At 43.4% G+C, this 15,455-nt stretch overlaps 1 protein-coding gene across 2 annotated transcripts in view; it reads right to left on the reverse strand.

Moving 5' to 3' along the window:
- Window positions 1-4,829: 4,829 nt before the first annotated feature.
- The window catches only part of GSDME (gasdermin E), a 130,273-nt gene continuing 119,647 nt past the window's right edge, over window positions 4,830-15,455 (reverse strand). For both annotated transcript variants that reach the window (XM_073677870.1, XM_073677871.1), the window contains exons 9-10: window positions 12,301-12,374; window positions 4,830-5,705 (exon numbers count right to left, since the gene is read on the reverse strand). In XM_073677870.1, the coding sequence (XP_073533971.1) occupies window positions 5,469-5,705; window positions 12,301-12,374 (311 nt within the window). In that variant the 3' untranslated portion in view covers window positions 4,830-5,468. The remainder of the gene's footprint in view (window positions 5,706-12,300; window positions 12,375-15,455) is intronic.

Here is a 15,455-nt window from a genome sequence, read left to right on the forward strand (position 1 = left end):
TGATTTCCATACTGTTTTTCTGATATAACACTGGAGGTACCAGAGGTACTGAGGTAAGAAGAGGCTTCTCACACTGCTGTGCATCCTGTCTTTCTGAATGCTTATTGGCTGCTGTGAGCCAGACGTAAGATCGTACTCAAGGAGTGGTAATATACGGTGGCACATCCAATTGGAAGTGTTTCAAGTGAGGTACCACAAAGCTCTGTCCTGGCCCCAGTGTTCAACATTTTTATACCAGATCTAGAAATGGGAACTGAAGGTAAACTAATCAAATTTGCAGACAATACAAAGCTAGGAGGGATAGCTAATACTAGAGAAGACAGAGAAAAGATTCAGAAGGATCTAGATAAGCTTGAACAATGGGCAGCAACTAATAGAATGGTATTTAACAGGGAGAAATGCAAGGTCCTACATCTGGGCAAGAAAAACAAAAATGACATCTACAGAATGGGAGGAATAGAACTAAGCAACAGCACTTGTGAAAAAGACTTGGGTATACTAATAGATCATAGACTGCACATGAGTCAACAGTGTGATGCAGCAGAAAAAAAAGGCAAACACAGTTCTGGGATGTATTAAGAGAAGCATAGAGTCTTGATCACGTCAAGTAATTACCCCCTCTACTCCTCGTTGGTCAGACCTTAACTGGAATACGGCGTCCAGTTATGGGCACCACTTGTTAAAAAAGACATTGAAAAACTAGAGCAAGTTCAGAGAAGAGCTACCAGCATGATGAGCGGACTGCAAACTATGTCCTATGAAGAACGGTTAAAAGGATCTGGGAATGTTTAGCTTGCAAAAAAGAAGGCTAAGAGGAGACTTTATAGCTACAAATATCTGAAGGGCTGTCAAACTGCAGAGGGATCATCCTTATTCTCATTTGCACAAAGAAAGTCTAGAAGCAATCGGATGAAACTGAAAGGGAGAAGATACAGATTAGATATTAGAAAAAACTATTTGACAGTGAGGGTGATTAACGAATGGAACAGGTAAGTTCTCCTTCAATGGAAGTCTTTAAACAGAGGCTGGACAGACATCTGTCTGAGATGGTTTAGTGAATCCAGCATTGAGCAGGGGGTTGGACCAGATGACCCTGGAGGTCCCCTCCAACTCTAACTAACATTCTATGCCACATGTCAAGCTATTTGTAGGACACAACAGCAGTTTCATACTGCACTTGCTTACTGGCACCTCACCTCATAACTTTCTAGGATAATTTCTGTCAGTATAACAAAATAGCGCCTATTTTTATTCTTTAATGATTATCTTCAGTAATTAACAGTATTTAGGAATTTATTTATGCTATTTCCTTAAGTTATTTATTTTTATTGATTTCCGGATAACCCCCTTTAACTACCATCTACATGATGATGTCACTCCCTGCACTGTAGTGTAGTAACCTTCGTCCGGTTAAATACGCTCTTTTCTTGTCTAACTAAAAAACTACCCTGGTAGCCTATAGCAGCCAATAAAAACTCATCTTAAATTTAATACACTTCTATGTGATTGGATGCCATTAGATACAAGGCCCCTTCTCTTGTTAGACAGTTTTAATAATTATGGCCCAGCGCAAAGTGTATAATAATGTTTTACCATCGTCCATTTAGAAATATAGACCACACAATAGAAAACAAGTGTTACTGAAAAATTTATTATACAAGGTTGAGAAATATAAAATATCAGTCAGGATATCAGATTTAGAAATGCTCAGTATCAGTGCTCTGTTACCTCCCTGAGACTATTCATCGGTTAGGACATCAGTAGTGAAACATCTCATCATGAGGTTTGTTCTGAGACGTCCGTGGTGTTGTAGAAGGAATAACAAGAAATACCAAATACCATGAAAAACCCACAGTCAATAGAAAACAGATCACATAAATGGAGGGCAGAAAACAATCAGTACGAGCAACAGAACTAATCCAGTAGTATATCTGATAGAAATATCCTGTTTTATTATTCTGTGGACTCCAGCTGCTGGAAGCTTCCAGCAAAAGGATCCTAAAATATTGCACTATAGAAATAATATTATGGCATTTCTTCTGATTTTCTCAGCATAGAAATGAAGCAAGAGGAAAGGCTCACAATACTATCATCCTACATCTTCATAAAACCTTGTTCTTTAATAAAACTTGATGCGCATCATAGAGCACCCGCCTAAATAAAACATCTGTAAAACGTGAATAATTGTTAAAGATTTTACTCAGTCATTTCTTATTTTCGCATTTACACTTCCGGTCCTGCACTCGACACACATAGGGGCCAGCTCGACCAGTGAAATGGGTTGGCTTAGCTATGGAGTCAGCCAGCCCCCTTTAAACACAGAGCTCTCCGGACATGCCGATACATTTAACGCTGTCTTGTGTTGAGTATAAGCTGGAAGAGGATCTGCAGAACCCAGAACTGAGAGAGTAGCTGAAGATGGAGGCATCTGTCATAGTAGAAGAATATGAATGAGTTGTATAGCTTACTATTATATGCACATTTAAGTAGCATTTTCTATAACTGGATAACCCCTTTAAAATGAATTGTCCAGGGCTACTATATTGAACTATCCCGTAGGTCATCAATATTGGATTGGTCGGGGTCTGACCCCTGGTACCCCATACCGATCAGCTGTTATAGGAGCTGATCTGCAGTACCCAGGAGTGGCTACTACATGATGCACAGATTTGCGCTGTTATTGATGGCTATCCTTTAGATAGCTCATCAATATGTTAGTCCCGGACAACACCTTTATTTTACATCTGCCTGTTGTCACCAGTAGAGGGAACTTCCGGTATAATGTTAGTGAACTAAATATGTAGAAAGCTCCTGAGATCTCTAGTGTTATCTGCCAGCAGAGAGCATGATATTTGTAAAACCTATGACTATGGATGGTGTTTAGAGAACTGAATGCAACACAAAATAAAGATATATGTGGGAATTCATCAGAACAGAGTAAATTGAACTCAAGTGCAGAGTTCTTTTTACTATGGTATAAAGCAAGGGTCCCCGACCTGCGGCTCTCGGGCCGATGATGCGTGTCTCGCGGCTGTCTGCCAGCTTGGTGCACTGGTATCATGTCTAGCAAAACGGCTATGAACAGCGGGTCTCCAGATGGTAACTTTTGTGAGTAGCCCTGCACATAAGAACAAATCAGGATGCAAATATTATGGCATTGGGGTTTTAGAGATCAATTAAGTATAGTAATCTGGAGATAGGATGATACAGCCACTTAGAGGAGGTGCTTAAAGCTGGATGTGTTAGGTACAGTGGTGGCCAAAAGTATTGGCACCCCTGCAATTCTGTCAGATAATACTCAGTTTCTTCCTGAACATGATTGCAATCACAAATTCTTTGGTATTATTATCTTCATTTAATTTGCTTGCAAGGAAAAAACGCAAAAGAGAATGAAGCAAAAATCAAATCATTGATCATTTCACACAAAACTCCAAATATGGGCCAGACAAAAGTATTGGCACCCTCAGCCTAATACTTGGTTGCACAACCTTTAGCCAAAATAACTGCGAACAACCGCTTCCGGTAACCATCAATGAGTTTCTTACAATGCTCTGCTGGAATTGTAGACAATTCTTCTTTGGCAAACTGCTCCAGGTCCCTGATATTTGAAGGGTGCCTTCTCCAAACTGCCAATTTGAGATCTCTCCACAGGTGTTCTATGGGATTCAGGTCTGGACTCATTGTTGGCAACCTTAGAAGTCTCCAGTGCTTTCTCTCAAACCATTTTATAGTGCTTTTGGAAGTGTGTTTTGGGTCATTGTCCTGCTGGAAGACCCATGACCTCTGAGGGAGACCCAGCTTTCTAACACTGGGCCCTACATTATGCTGCAAAATTTGTTGGTAGTTTTCAGACTTCATAATGCCATGCACACGGTCAAGCAGTCCAGTGCCAGAGGCAGCAAAGCAACCCCAAAACATCAGGGAACCTCCGCCATGTTTGACTGTAGGGACCGTGTTCTTTTCTTTGAATGCCTCTTTTTTTTCCTGTACACTCTATGTTGATGATTTTTCCCAAAAAGCTCTATTTTTGTCTCATCTGACCAGAGAACATTCTTCCAAAACGTTTTAGGCTTTCTCAGGTAAGTTTTGGCAAACTCCAGCCTGGCTTTTTTATGTCTCGGGGTAAGAAGTGGGGTCTTCCTGGGTATCCTACCATACAGTCCCTTTTCATTCAGACGCCGACGGATAGTACGGGTTGACACTGTTGTACCCTCGGACTGCAGGGCAGCTTGAACTTGTTTGGATGTTAGTCGAGGTTCTTTATCCACCATCCGCACAATCTTGCGTTGAAATCTCTCGTCAATTTTTCTTTTACGTCCACATCTAGGGACGTTAGCCACAGTGCCATGGGCTTTAAACTTCTTGATGACACTGCGCACAGAAGACACAGGAACATTCAGGTCTTTGGAGATGGACTTGTAGCCTTGAGATTGCTCATGCTTCCTCGCAATTTGGTTTCTCAAGTCCTCAGACAGTTCTTTTGGTCTTCTTTCTTTTCTCCATGCTCAATGTGGTACACACAAGAACACAGGACAGAGGTTGAGTCAACTTTAATCCATGTTAACTGGCTGCAAGTGTCATTTAGTTATTGCCCACACCTGTTAGGTGCCACAGGTAAGTTACAGGTGCTGTTAATTACACGAATTAGAGAAGCATCACATGATTTTTCAAACAGTGCCAATACTTTTGTCCACCCCCTTTTTTAGGTTTGGTGTGGAATTATATCCCATTTGGCTTTAGGACAATTCTTTTTGTGTTTTTTCATTGAAGACAAATTAAATGAAGATAATAATACCAAAGAATTTGTGATTGCAATCATTTTCAGGAAGAAACTGAGTATTATCTGACAGAATTGCAGGGGTGCCAATACTTTTGGCCACCACTGTAGTGATGTGAGAATACTCAATTTGGGTAAGTTGAGAACCCCAGGATGTAGGTGTACTGCCTCAGAGTGATTACTGTGGGAAACCTTTGGCAGTCATTATATTGATAATGGGGGCTTTCAGTGCTGCTACTTTGCCTTTAAGGGCGTATGAAAAAAAATACTCCAGAGGGCACAGGGGTCTGGACGTGGCTTGTGATCCTCTCTCAGAGCTGAATGCGGCTCTCCAGGTAAGAGAGGTTGGGGACCACTGGTATAAGGAATAGGACCCTATTTGAGCACCTTGCATTGGACTGGAGTTCCGTGCTCCCTTTTATGATTCATTAATCAGAAAAGATTCCTGAATCTACTCCATTTTAAGCTGATTTAGCTACTAGAAAGGCAGAAAGATAACTTGGCAGAAATAGCTTCCTGTCCAATAGTTGCACAAAATTATAGACATACAAAAAGCCACATTCACATAGGTATTAAATAATACAGTTTCCTTACATCTATTAACTCACAATCCAATAAATCCAATGCCTTGAACAGCTCCATGTATGCATTTGCTGCTATGTTGGGACCCAAGGGTAAAGTCCAGCATAATTCAGAACCTTAGGTGTTTTATTAATTCATGAAAACCTAACATTGCAATGTAAAGAATAAGTGGGAGAAAGCCGGGATCCTTGAAGGTGATTGCACGCATGGCTTTTTCATTCATCTCCAGTCTCATGTTAGATAAAGAGAACAACCTCTGTACGATATGAAATGTGCCTTGGTCGATGAGATTAGACAGCCATGGTTCTGTCCTTGAACAAAGTCCTTCATCTGATGTGATGTTTGGCTAATTAAAGAAAGAATACAGGAACACAGTTAATCCCGCAGGCCGTAATGTTATGATTTATAGTTTTAAACAAGCATTTTGGTCTAGAAGGCTTTGGAGAGAGGCGTAGCTATCAGCAAGCGAGGGCCGCTTATAGTTTCAATTACAAGCTGTGCTGATGCGCATTGCTCTGAACTTCGGACATTGGTATTTTACTGGAATTGCTCCACTACTTTAAAAATTGTAAAATAATAAAATACAATGAAGATAAGGGCACAAAATTGCCAGAAACTTTACAACTGCAGATATTTACTGTGATCAAACAAATAATCGCAAAAACAAAAGGCCACATTAACAACGCAGTTTACATCGGGGTTTGGTCCTAAACTGTGCTGCTAAATGTGCAACACTTTACTTACCATCAAAAGAAGTCTTCAATGAAAGTGCAGCTTACACCATATTTATCATTACTATCGGAGGAAAGGGTGCACATTTTGACAAAGAAAACCCTACTGCTCGTAACAGGACGAGAGTTCAAAATGCATGTGAGCCAAACAATTATGATATAGAGTATACTCTAAATAGGCAATAACTGTATTTTATGGAAATAAAACCAACAGCAAGTTGGTTTTGTGGGTATTGCTGTTGGTTTGCAATTTCAGACTAAGGCCTCGCTCACACTGGTGTATAACATGTTTTATCGCATAGCACTTGGACCAATGTTATAATATGGGGCAGTGCAGATCTGCAATTACTTTCTCATGCTGATTCGGAGAATGGAGAAATTACTTTCTCAATCTTCTCCGCAGCTTTGGTGCGATTCTCTCATGCAAGAGAATGGGATCACAGTAAGATGACACTCTGTCAGAGTTTGAGCTGCGTTTCATTAGTATAATCGGCATGAGAGAATCTATGTGAGTGTGAGCGAGCGCTTAATCTGATCACAGTAAGGGTTGGTTCAGACAATTGTATTAACGGACAGCACTCAGGCAATGTTATTCAATGGGGCAGTGCAGATGAGTGATTTTTTTTTTCACAGACTGAACCTACGCGTGAATAAAAAATTGCATCATGCATTAGTTTATTTCGTGTGTTGGACAAACCCCCCAAAAATGAGTATTCTATATGGAGCGACAGTATAACATCTGATGCATTGCAATCCTTTAACTTAAAAAACTGTATTTAGTCATGTAAAGGTCTAATAGCTGCTTCTGTGTGAAAACAGATTGCATACAGATGACATGAGCAAAGAACTGTCTCTGTCTGAAGATTTTTTATGTTTTTATGAACCCACCCTAATGCCGTAGACACAGACATGGACCACCCAGAGTCCCTCTGGTCCCGTACCTCAGAGCAGTAGCCACTGAGTATAGTGTATTTATTGTGAAGCATTTGTGGAAACCTGACGTGGTTTTTTTCAGTAGGATTCCTCCATTAGCCTCTGTATGTAATTGGAAACATATGGAGATACAGTGGGGCCAAAAATACATTTTTGCTTGAATAAGTGTAGTGTGTATAAAACCAAAAATATGCAGAAAATGCTTCTCTTTCCACTGAGTATATAATAAGATGCTGTCAACCAATTTTTTTCATCTTCTTTACACCTTTTTATCAAAATGTCTAAACTTAAATTTAAACCAACAAATTAGTATTCATGGCTTGTGTCTTAGGTCAGCAGGTTTAATGCCTAATCGTTATGTGCATAACTAACCTTCTGCACCTACACAGTAAAGGAAATCTGTGTGTGCAGTGTATGTGAGGAGATGTTACATCCCTCTTGCCCGCAGTCTTAGATAACAATGATATTTGTCTTGGTGATATCCTTGAGAAAATCTCATAAGCAGACAAGCTGCGGTTAGATCTTCTCTGAATACTAAATGCCTGTTCTCCAACCAAAACTAAATAAAAAGAGAAATCACAGCACCCGCGCTGGTCACACGTACAGAGCACTAGCAGGGCTTGTAATCCCTGCCAAGTCTATTTTAGTAGCTTTCCTCACTGTGACCCCATTTCAATTTTCCCTCTTATCCAAATTACAGTTCACTCCATATTTTCTGTCTATGTGTTGAATAATCTGCATTTCTTGGCATCTTTTTTTTTGCTTGTCTTCACATATTTCTATATCCTATTTTATTCCAGCTTATTTAACACTTCCCATCCTCTATCCCAGGGGTGCACAACCTTTTCGGTCCAAGAGCCACATTATCATACTGAACCAATCCAGGGACCACACAAAAAATTAAAGGGGTATAACCTTCTGTGACATTTATGGCAAATCTGAAGTACACTGCTCAAAAAAATAAAGGGAACACTCAAATAACACATCCTAGATCTGAATGAATGAATGAAATATTCTCATTGAATACTTTGTTCTGTACAAAGTTGAATGTGCTGACAACAAAATCACCCAAAAATCATTAATGGAAATCAAATTTATTAACCAATGGAGGCCTGGATTTGGAGTCACCCCCAAAATTAAAGTGGAAAAACACTACAGGCTGATCCAACTTTGATGTAATGTCCTCAAAACAAGTCAAAATGAGGCTCAGTATTGTGTGTGGCCTCCACGTGCCTGTATGACCTCCCTACAATGCCTGGGCATGCTCCTGATGAGGTTGCGGATGGTCTCCTGTGGGATCTCCTCCCAGACCTGGACTAAAGCATCCGACAACTCCTGGACAGTCTGTGGTGCAACGTGACGTTGGTGGATGGAGCGAGACATGATGTCCCAGATGTGCTCAATCGGATTCAGCTCTGGGGAACGGCCAGGCCAGTCCATAGCTTCAGTGCCTTCATCTTGCAGGAACTGCTGACACACTCCAGCCACATGAGGTCTGGCATTGTCCTGCATTAGGAGGAACCCAGGGCCAACCGCACCAGCATATGGTCTCACAAGGGGTCTGAGGATCTCATCTCATCTTGGTACCTAATGGCAGTCAGGCTACCTCTGGCAAGCACATGGAGGGCTGTGCGGCCCTCCAAAGAAATGCCACCCCACACCATTACTGACCCACTGCCAAACCAGTCATGGTGAAGGATGTTACAGGCAGCAGATCGCTCTCCACGGCGTCTCCAGACTCTGTCACATCTGTCACATGTGCTCAGTGTGAACCTGCTTTTATCTGTGAAGAGCACAGGGCGCCAGTGGCGACTTTGCCAATCCTGGTGTTCTGTGGCAAATGCAAAGCGTCCTGCACGGTGTTGGGCTGTGGGCACAACCCCCATCTGTGGACGTCGGGCCCTCATACCACCCTCATGGAGTCAGTTTCTAACCGTTTGTGCAGACACATGCACGTTTGTGGCCTGCTGGAGGTCATTTTGCAGGGCTCTGGCAGTGCTCCTCCTGTTCCTCCTTGCACAAAGGTGGAGGTAGGGGTCCTGCTGCTGGGTTGTTGCCCTCCTAAGGCCCCCTCCATGTCTCCTGGTGTACTGGCCTGTCTCCTGGTAGCACCTCCAGCCTCTGGACACTACGCTGACAGACACAGCAAACCTTCTTGCCACAGCTCGCATTGATGTGCCATCCTGGATGAGCTGCACTACCTGAGCAACTTCTGTGGGTTGTAGAGTCCTTCTCATGCTACCACGAGTGTGAAAGCACAACCGACATTCATAAGTGACCAAAACATCAGCCAGAAAGCATTGGTACTGAGATATGGTCTGTGGTCCCCACCTGCAGAACCACTCCTTTATTGAGGGTGTCTTGATAATTGTCAATAATTTCCATCTATTGTCTATTCCGTTTGCACAACAGCATGTGAAATTGATTGTCAATGAGTGTTGCTTCCTAAGTGGACAGTTTGATTTCACAGAAGTTTGATTTACTTGGAGTTATATTCTGTTGTTTAAGTGTTCCCTTTATTTTTTTTGAGCAGTGTATATACCATAAATGTCTGATGGGTACTAATTCTACTTATGGGACTTTTACCTCCAAAAATCAGAAGTCTTGTGTTATGTTCACACTGAGTTTTTTCATAAAGATTTAGAAATAGATTTTGCTCCTAAATCCACATCAAATAGTCTTTGATTAAGTTTCCGACTGATTTTGGTAGGAAACTTTAGCGCACAGTGCTGGTTTTTTTCACGTTATTTTGAACATATAGCTGTATAACTAATAGGAAGCTTATTTACAGAATATTTGAAGCATTTTTATGTGGATTTAGAGTAAAACTACTTCTAAATCTCAGAAAAATCTGTGAGAGTAGGCCCTAAAGAGAACGAGGTGATACATGTGCATGGCTCTACAATAGGTCATGAGTCTTTCCTTACTGCCTAATGATTCAGAACTCCCATAAACTACAGTGGAGCCACAGACATGGAGGCTAAGTGTCTAATTCACATACTCCTTTCTGGAGTGCCAAACGGTGTAAGAAACCCCATTCAGCTGATGTATGAGGCATCCAGAGATGTATACACAGGGCACCATTAGTACTTGCCAGTCCTCAGCTGCCAGCCACTACTCTTCTGTGTATGACTGCCCACCTATGGTTAACCTGTCAAGCATTTTCCTGTCCATATGGTTGGGGGCCACACAAAACGGCATCATGGGCTGCCTGCTCTATCCTATCAGGATATTATCTATAATACTGTTCTGCAAGAGTTTAGATCAGGGGTCCCCAACCTGTAGCTCGGATGTCACATGTGGCTTGTGGGCCCATAATTTGTGGCTCACGGCTGTCTGCCAGCTTGGTGCAGTAGTACCTGGTCTAGCAAACAGCCATGAAGAGCAAGACTCCAGATTGTGAATTATGTGAGTAGCCCTGCAAAGAAGAGCAGATCTGGATGAACATATTCTGGAGATTTAGAGATAATTTAAGTATAATACAATGGAGACAGGCTGATACTACCTGGATAAAAATAGCCTGGTCTTATCCGGTGTAAAAGAGGGAAAACAGAAAACCAGTATATGCTCACCTCGTGGGGTTGTGATAGCCACAACTCCTGTTTTAGCTTGTGAGTGCAGAAGGCTGCTGCGGATCCATCGAGTCAGATAAAATGTAGACATATGGATCTAAAATTGCACTGCCAATCTCCCACAAGACCTTGAAAGAACAGTGAAGGGTATTTGAAAGCATTTTTAGTTGTCAAACCGCTTTGACAAATAAAATCCGCTTCCAAACACCCTTCACGGTTCTTTCATCGTCTAGTGGGAGATTGACAGTGCGATTTTAGATCCATCTTTCCATTTGTCTACAGGATGATACTGCACAGAAGAAAAAGTTGATCCAGCTCCAGTTTAAAATGTAGAAAAATCTCTATTTGATCTATATATATATATATATATATATATATATATATATATATATATATATATATATATATATATATATATATATATATATATAAACGTGTTGATACAACCAATAAAAGTTGGGTTTAAACTGGGGCTGGATCAACTTTTTCTTCTGTGCAAGTTCATTCCACGTTTGGCAAGAATGGGACTCTGTGCTCCAATACTGGACTACAGTTGAAGTCTTTCAACAGGGGTGAGCTGAAAAAAAAACTTTTGTCCACTATACAGGATGATACAACCTGTCAGAGGAGGTGCTTGAAACTTTATGCGGCACTATGTGGCGGGGGTGCTTGATGCGAGAATACTGAATGGGGAGAACCTCTGGAGCTTGGTATACTGCCTTATTGTGTTTTCTGTGGAAAAGCTTTGGCTGTCATTATACTGGTATTGGGGGCTCTGGGTGTCACTACTGTGAGTGTGGCAGGAATGTGGCTCACGAGTCTCTCTCAGAGCTGAACGTGGCTATCAAGGTCAGAAAGGTTGGGGACCACTGCTTTAGATTAAAAAAAAAGACCAAAAAATATTTCTCACTAAACGAAAACAGGAACTTTGGTCATGTTTGGTCCTCCTATGTAAAGAAGGTAAAATTTGTCATTGTTACATTATAGCTGTTTAAGTAAAATCTCAGAGACAGTCCATAGATCTAGCAATGAAGCTCCAACAGGTATGGTCACCTTGCTTTCATAGCGTCCAGAGACGTGCATTTGCTTAGTTGTGTAGTAATATGGAAGATGGATCACTTCACAACTCAAAATATTCCCAGAAGTTCAGAAAATCTGAGTGACAACCCCTAAGAAACTAAGCAAGCTGTCATGTATGGGCAGTAATAGCTCATTAAATAGACTTCCTTAATGTTAACAATAACTTATGTGTATGGCAGACTTTCACAACTAGATTGAAGTTTTTATATAGGAGCTGACCCATAGGAGACCCCTTTAATAATACAAAGAAACTGAGGGCAGGTCAGGTAATAATACATGTAATACAAGGACACCAGGATTCCTCCATAACTGGAGCAGCTCCTACAAAGCAGCTCCCTGTTCAGGCTCATACAGGCGGGTATGGTGACAGCCCCTTTAATTGTCCTACTCAAGGTTCGAAAATGAAAGAAGTCATCTAATTGGTTGATAATTTGTCTTTAGAAATGTATAATTTTTCACTTGCTTTTCTGTAGTCATATACCAACTGAAGCTTTTTCATGTGTCCTTTTATCTTGTAAAGGAATTATCGCTTCAACGTGAATATACAATAAGGACCATGTAAGAGTCACAGTCATGCGCCTGCAGTGATCGCTCCAAACCGACTACACATGATTGTCATACTCACCAAGGCACAAAGTGCTGGCAAGAGATGATGTTCACAACAAGCACCAAGTATTGTCAAGGCAGCGTCTGGCATCTCTGTAAGAAACACACATTTCATTATCAAAGTACATATCACTGCAGCAAGTCTGTAGACGATGTGCTGAGCTATGACAACTGGGAAGAAACCGTGCCGGAGAGTCTGAGCTTCTGAATGACTTCATGCAATATTAATGTACTGCAAATAGTATGTGGACTTAGAGATTTGAAGAAGAAACACTATGGACTGTGATTTAGCAAATAGTATCAGATCCCAGCACTAGTAATCTGCGATTATTACAGCCTGCCAACAAAGAGTGTCCAGGTATAGACAATGATCACCGGGATCATTTCTATTCACTTCTGCACAGCTGCGATTTATTGTCAGGATGGGAAAACTTTTCTTGTTCCCATTACAGCATGCAAGTGTAAATCTATAACCAAAATCTCGGTAATTATGTTGAAAGCATTTATTGCCCCATGCAAACCCCTGTGACCAAGTGCCCTTGTCATCATATCACAGCACATTAAAAAACACATAACAATACAGGACCCTGACACACACTTAAAGGGGTTATCCGGGACTTAGGGTTTTTTTCCTATTGGAACTTACAGGCAGGTAATTGCTAGCTACCTACCCGTTCTGTGCTGCAACGATCTGTCCCGATTCAGAACAGTCATGGACCGCTCCTGTCAGTAAGTCTCCTGCTTCCAGTGCCTAACCTCGGGGAGAAAGCGGAGAATTGGCAGAACATCGGCAGTGAAGCCCTGTCAACAGAGCAGAGTGGAAGAGAAGGTGCTACTCCATCGATGTGAGGTCAAAAGAAGCAGGACAATCGGCACCTGAGCCGGGAGAGGTCTTCGCAGTGCAGAACAAGCAGGTAGATAGAAACTACCTGCCCATAAGTTCTTAGACCTATAGGAAAAAAAAACCCTAAGTCCCGGATAACCTTTTTAAGGAGGCTGTATATCATGATCCCATATAACCTATAGACATAAGATCGCCCGTATAGATAATTTGTATATGCCCTACAATTACATTTTCATGGCTTTGCTTTTACATGGGATATAACAGAAGGGTTTCAAAGGAAGTAACACAGTATACATTTCATGTAATTGGGTAACAGCAACTACACATCCTATATCATAAAACAGTAATCAAAGACAAAGGAATAAGACTTAGTTGGTGAAATGGCTAAAAAAGTGTGTAACAAATATTTGGGGCAATACCCATTAAGATAACCTGTATTCATGAAACACAGACTGTATAAACACAAACTGGCTGCAGGTCTTTTGACCCAATCTTGAGAGCCTCATAGGCATATATGTGACTGTTGAGTTTGGGTTGGGAGACCCATGGCCAGTCTACACATTACAATCCATACACAGACCGGGTTTCATGGATGTCTGAATAAGGTTTTATACAAAGGAGTCCTGATTTATAACAGAGAGATTCGCACACACACACAGTGCTTCTTGATGAGCACTATGCAAGGGTTTCTGCTGAAATCACCAAAAAACCCCAGGATTTTGATGGAAACCCAACGGAGCCGTTCACTATTATGAAGCCAACAGAGTCAATGTGTAATGCACACGCCCGGGCTGAGCGGCGTGTGCGTGTGATTCCACTGGACCGTGCCGGAGAGTGAATGCCTGGAGGGGCGTAACTAGGTATTCACCTGATCCGACCAGGGTCGCACGATGGCATACGACGCCAGTGCACCAAGGAGGAACCGAGCAGAGGGACCAGGTGCTACTCCAGGACAGACCCCGGACACGGCTGCTGACCCACACAGGGGAATACAGGAACAGACTGGTTAGGCTGGCACAACTGGTATGCAGGCAGGCGGGTATGCAGGCAGGGGGGTACAGGCAAGCACGGCTAGAGTGCACACAGGAAGGCACTAGCAGGTAGGAACACAGGTGAGATAGGACCCAGTACACACTGGGACTCTGGAACAGAACCACAGATGTGGCGGACAAACACAGCAGAGTGAGGCCACCCAGAGAGGTGAGCGAGAGCAGGGCAGGACGAGACCGCCCGGAGCGGTGAGCAAGAGCAGGGCAGGACGAGACCGCCCGGAGCGGTGAGCAAGAGCAGGGCAGGACGAGACCGCCCGGAGCGGTGAGCAAGAGCAGGGCAGGACGAGACCGCCCGGAGCGGTGAGCAAGAGCAGGGCAGGACGAGACCGCCCGGAGCGGTGAGCAAGAGCAGGGCAGGACGAGACCGCCCGGAGCGGTGAGCAAGAGCAGGGCAGGACGAGACCGCCCGGAGCGGTGAGCAAGAGCAGGGCAGGACGAGACCGCCCGGAGCGGTGAGCAAGAGCAGGGCAGGACGAGACCGCCCGGAGCGGTGAGCAAGAGCAGAGCAGGACGAGACCGCCCGGAGCGGTGAGCAAGAGCAGAGCAGGACGAGACCGCCCGGAGCGGTGAGCAAGAGCAGAGCAGGACGAGGCCGCCCGGAGCGGTGAGCAAGAGCAGAGCAGGACGAGGCCGCCCGGAGCGGTGAGCAAGAGCAGAGCAGGACGAGGCCGCCTGGAGCGGTGAGGAAGAGTAGAGCAAGACTGCCGGAGCAGTGCGCAAAAGGGTCAGAGCGGAGCAAGGCTGCTGGATCAGAGAGCAAAAGGGTCAGAGCGGAGCAAGGCTGCCGGAGCAGAGAGCAAAAGGGTCAGAGCAGAGCAAGGCTGCCGGAGCAGTGAGCAAGGCAGAGCAGGGGGGACAGGGCTCTGTTCACACGGAACAGACAGGACGGGAAAGGCAGAGCCAGATACCCACAGGGTACTTGCAGAGAAGTAGCGAGTGGACCACAAACTCACAAACAGGAGTACAGAGACAACAAGCAGGAGTTAGGTACGAGTTCAGACTCTGCAGAAAAAGGAAAGGAACGGACATAGAGAAAAAACAGGTAAAAGAAAGGAGAGAGTTCAGACTGGAACTGAGTGTACGGAGGAGACCAACACTGCAGCGGAATACAGGAGCGGGTCTGGGAATACGGCCCCCAGAGAGGCGGGACGAACAGGCAAGGAGCGTGTTCAGACAGGACAGACAAGATACAGGAGCGGGTCTAGGTAATCAGCCCCTAGAAGGCGGGAGGAACAGGCTAGGAGCGTGTTCAGACAGGCCTGGAAATACAGCCTCCAG

This window comes from Phyllobates terribilis, unplaced genomic scaffold (genome assembly GCF_046119375.1).
Source record: "Phyllobates terribilis strain yellow unplaced genomic scaffold, ASM4611937v1 Scaffold_4__5_contigs__length_816908805, whole genome shotgun sequence".
Taxonomy (NCBI): domain Eukaryota; kingdom Metazoa; phylum Chordata; class Amphibia; order Anura; family Dendrobatidae; genus Phyllobates; species Phyllobates terribilis.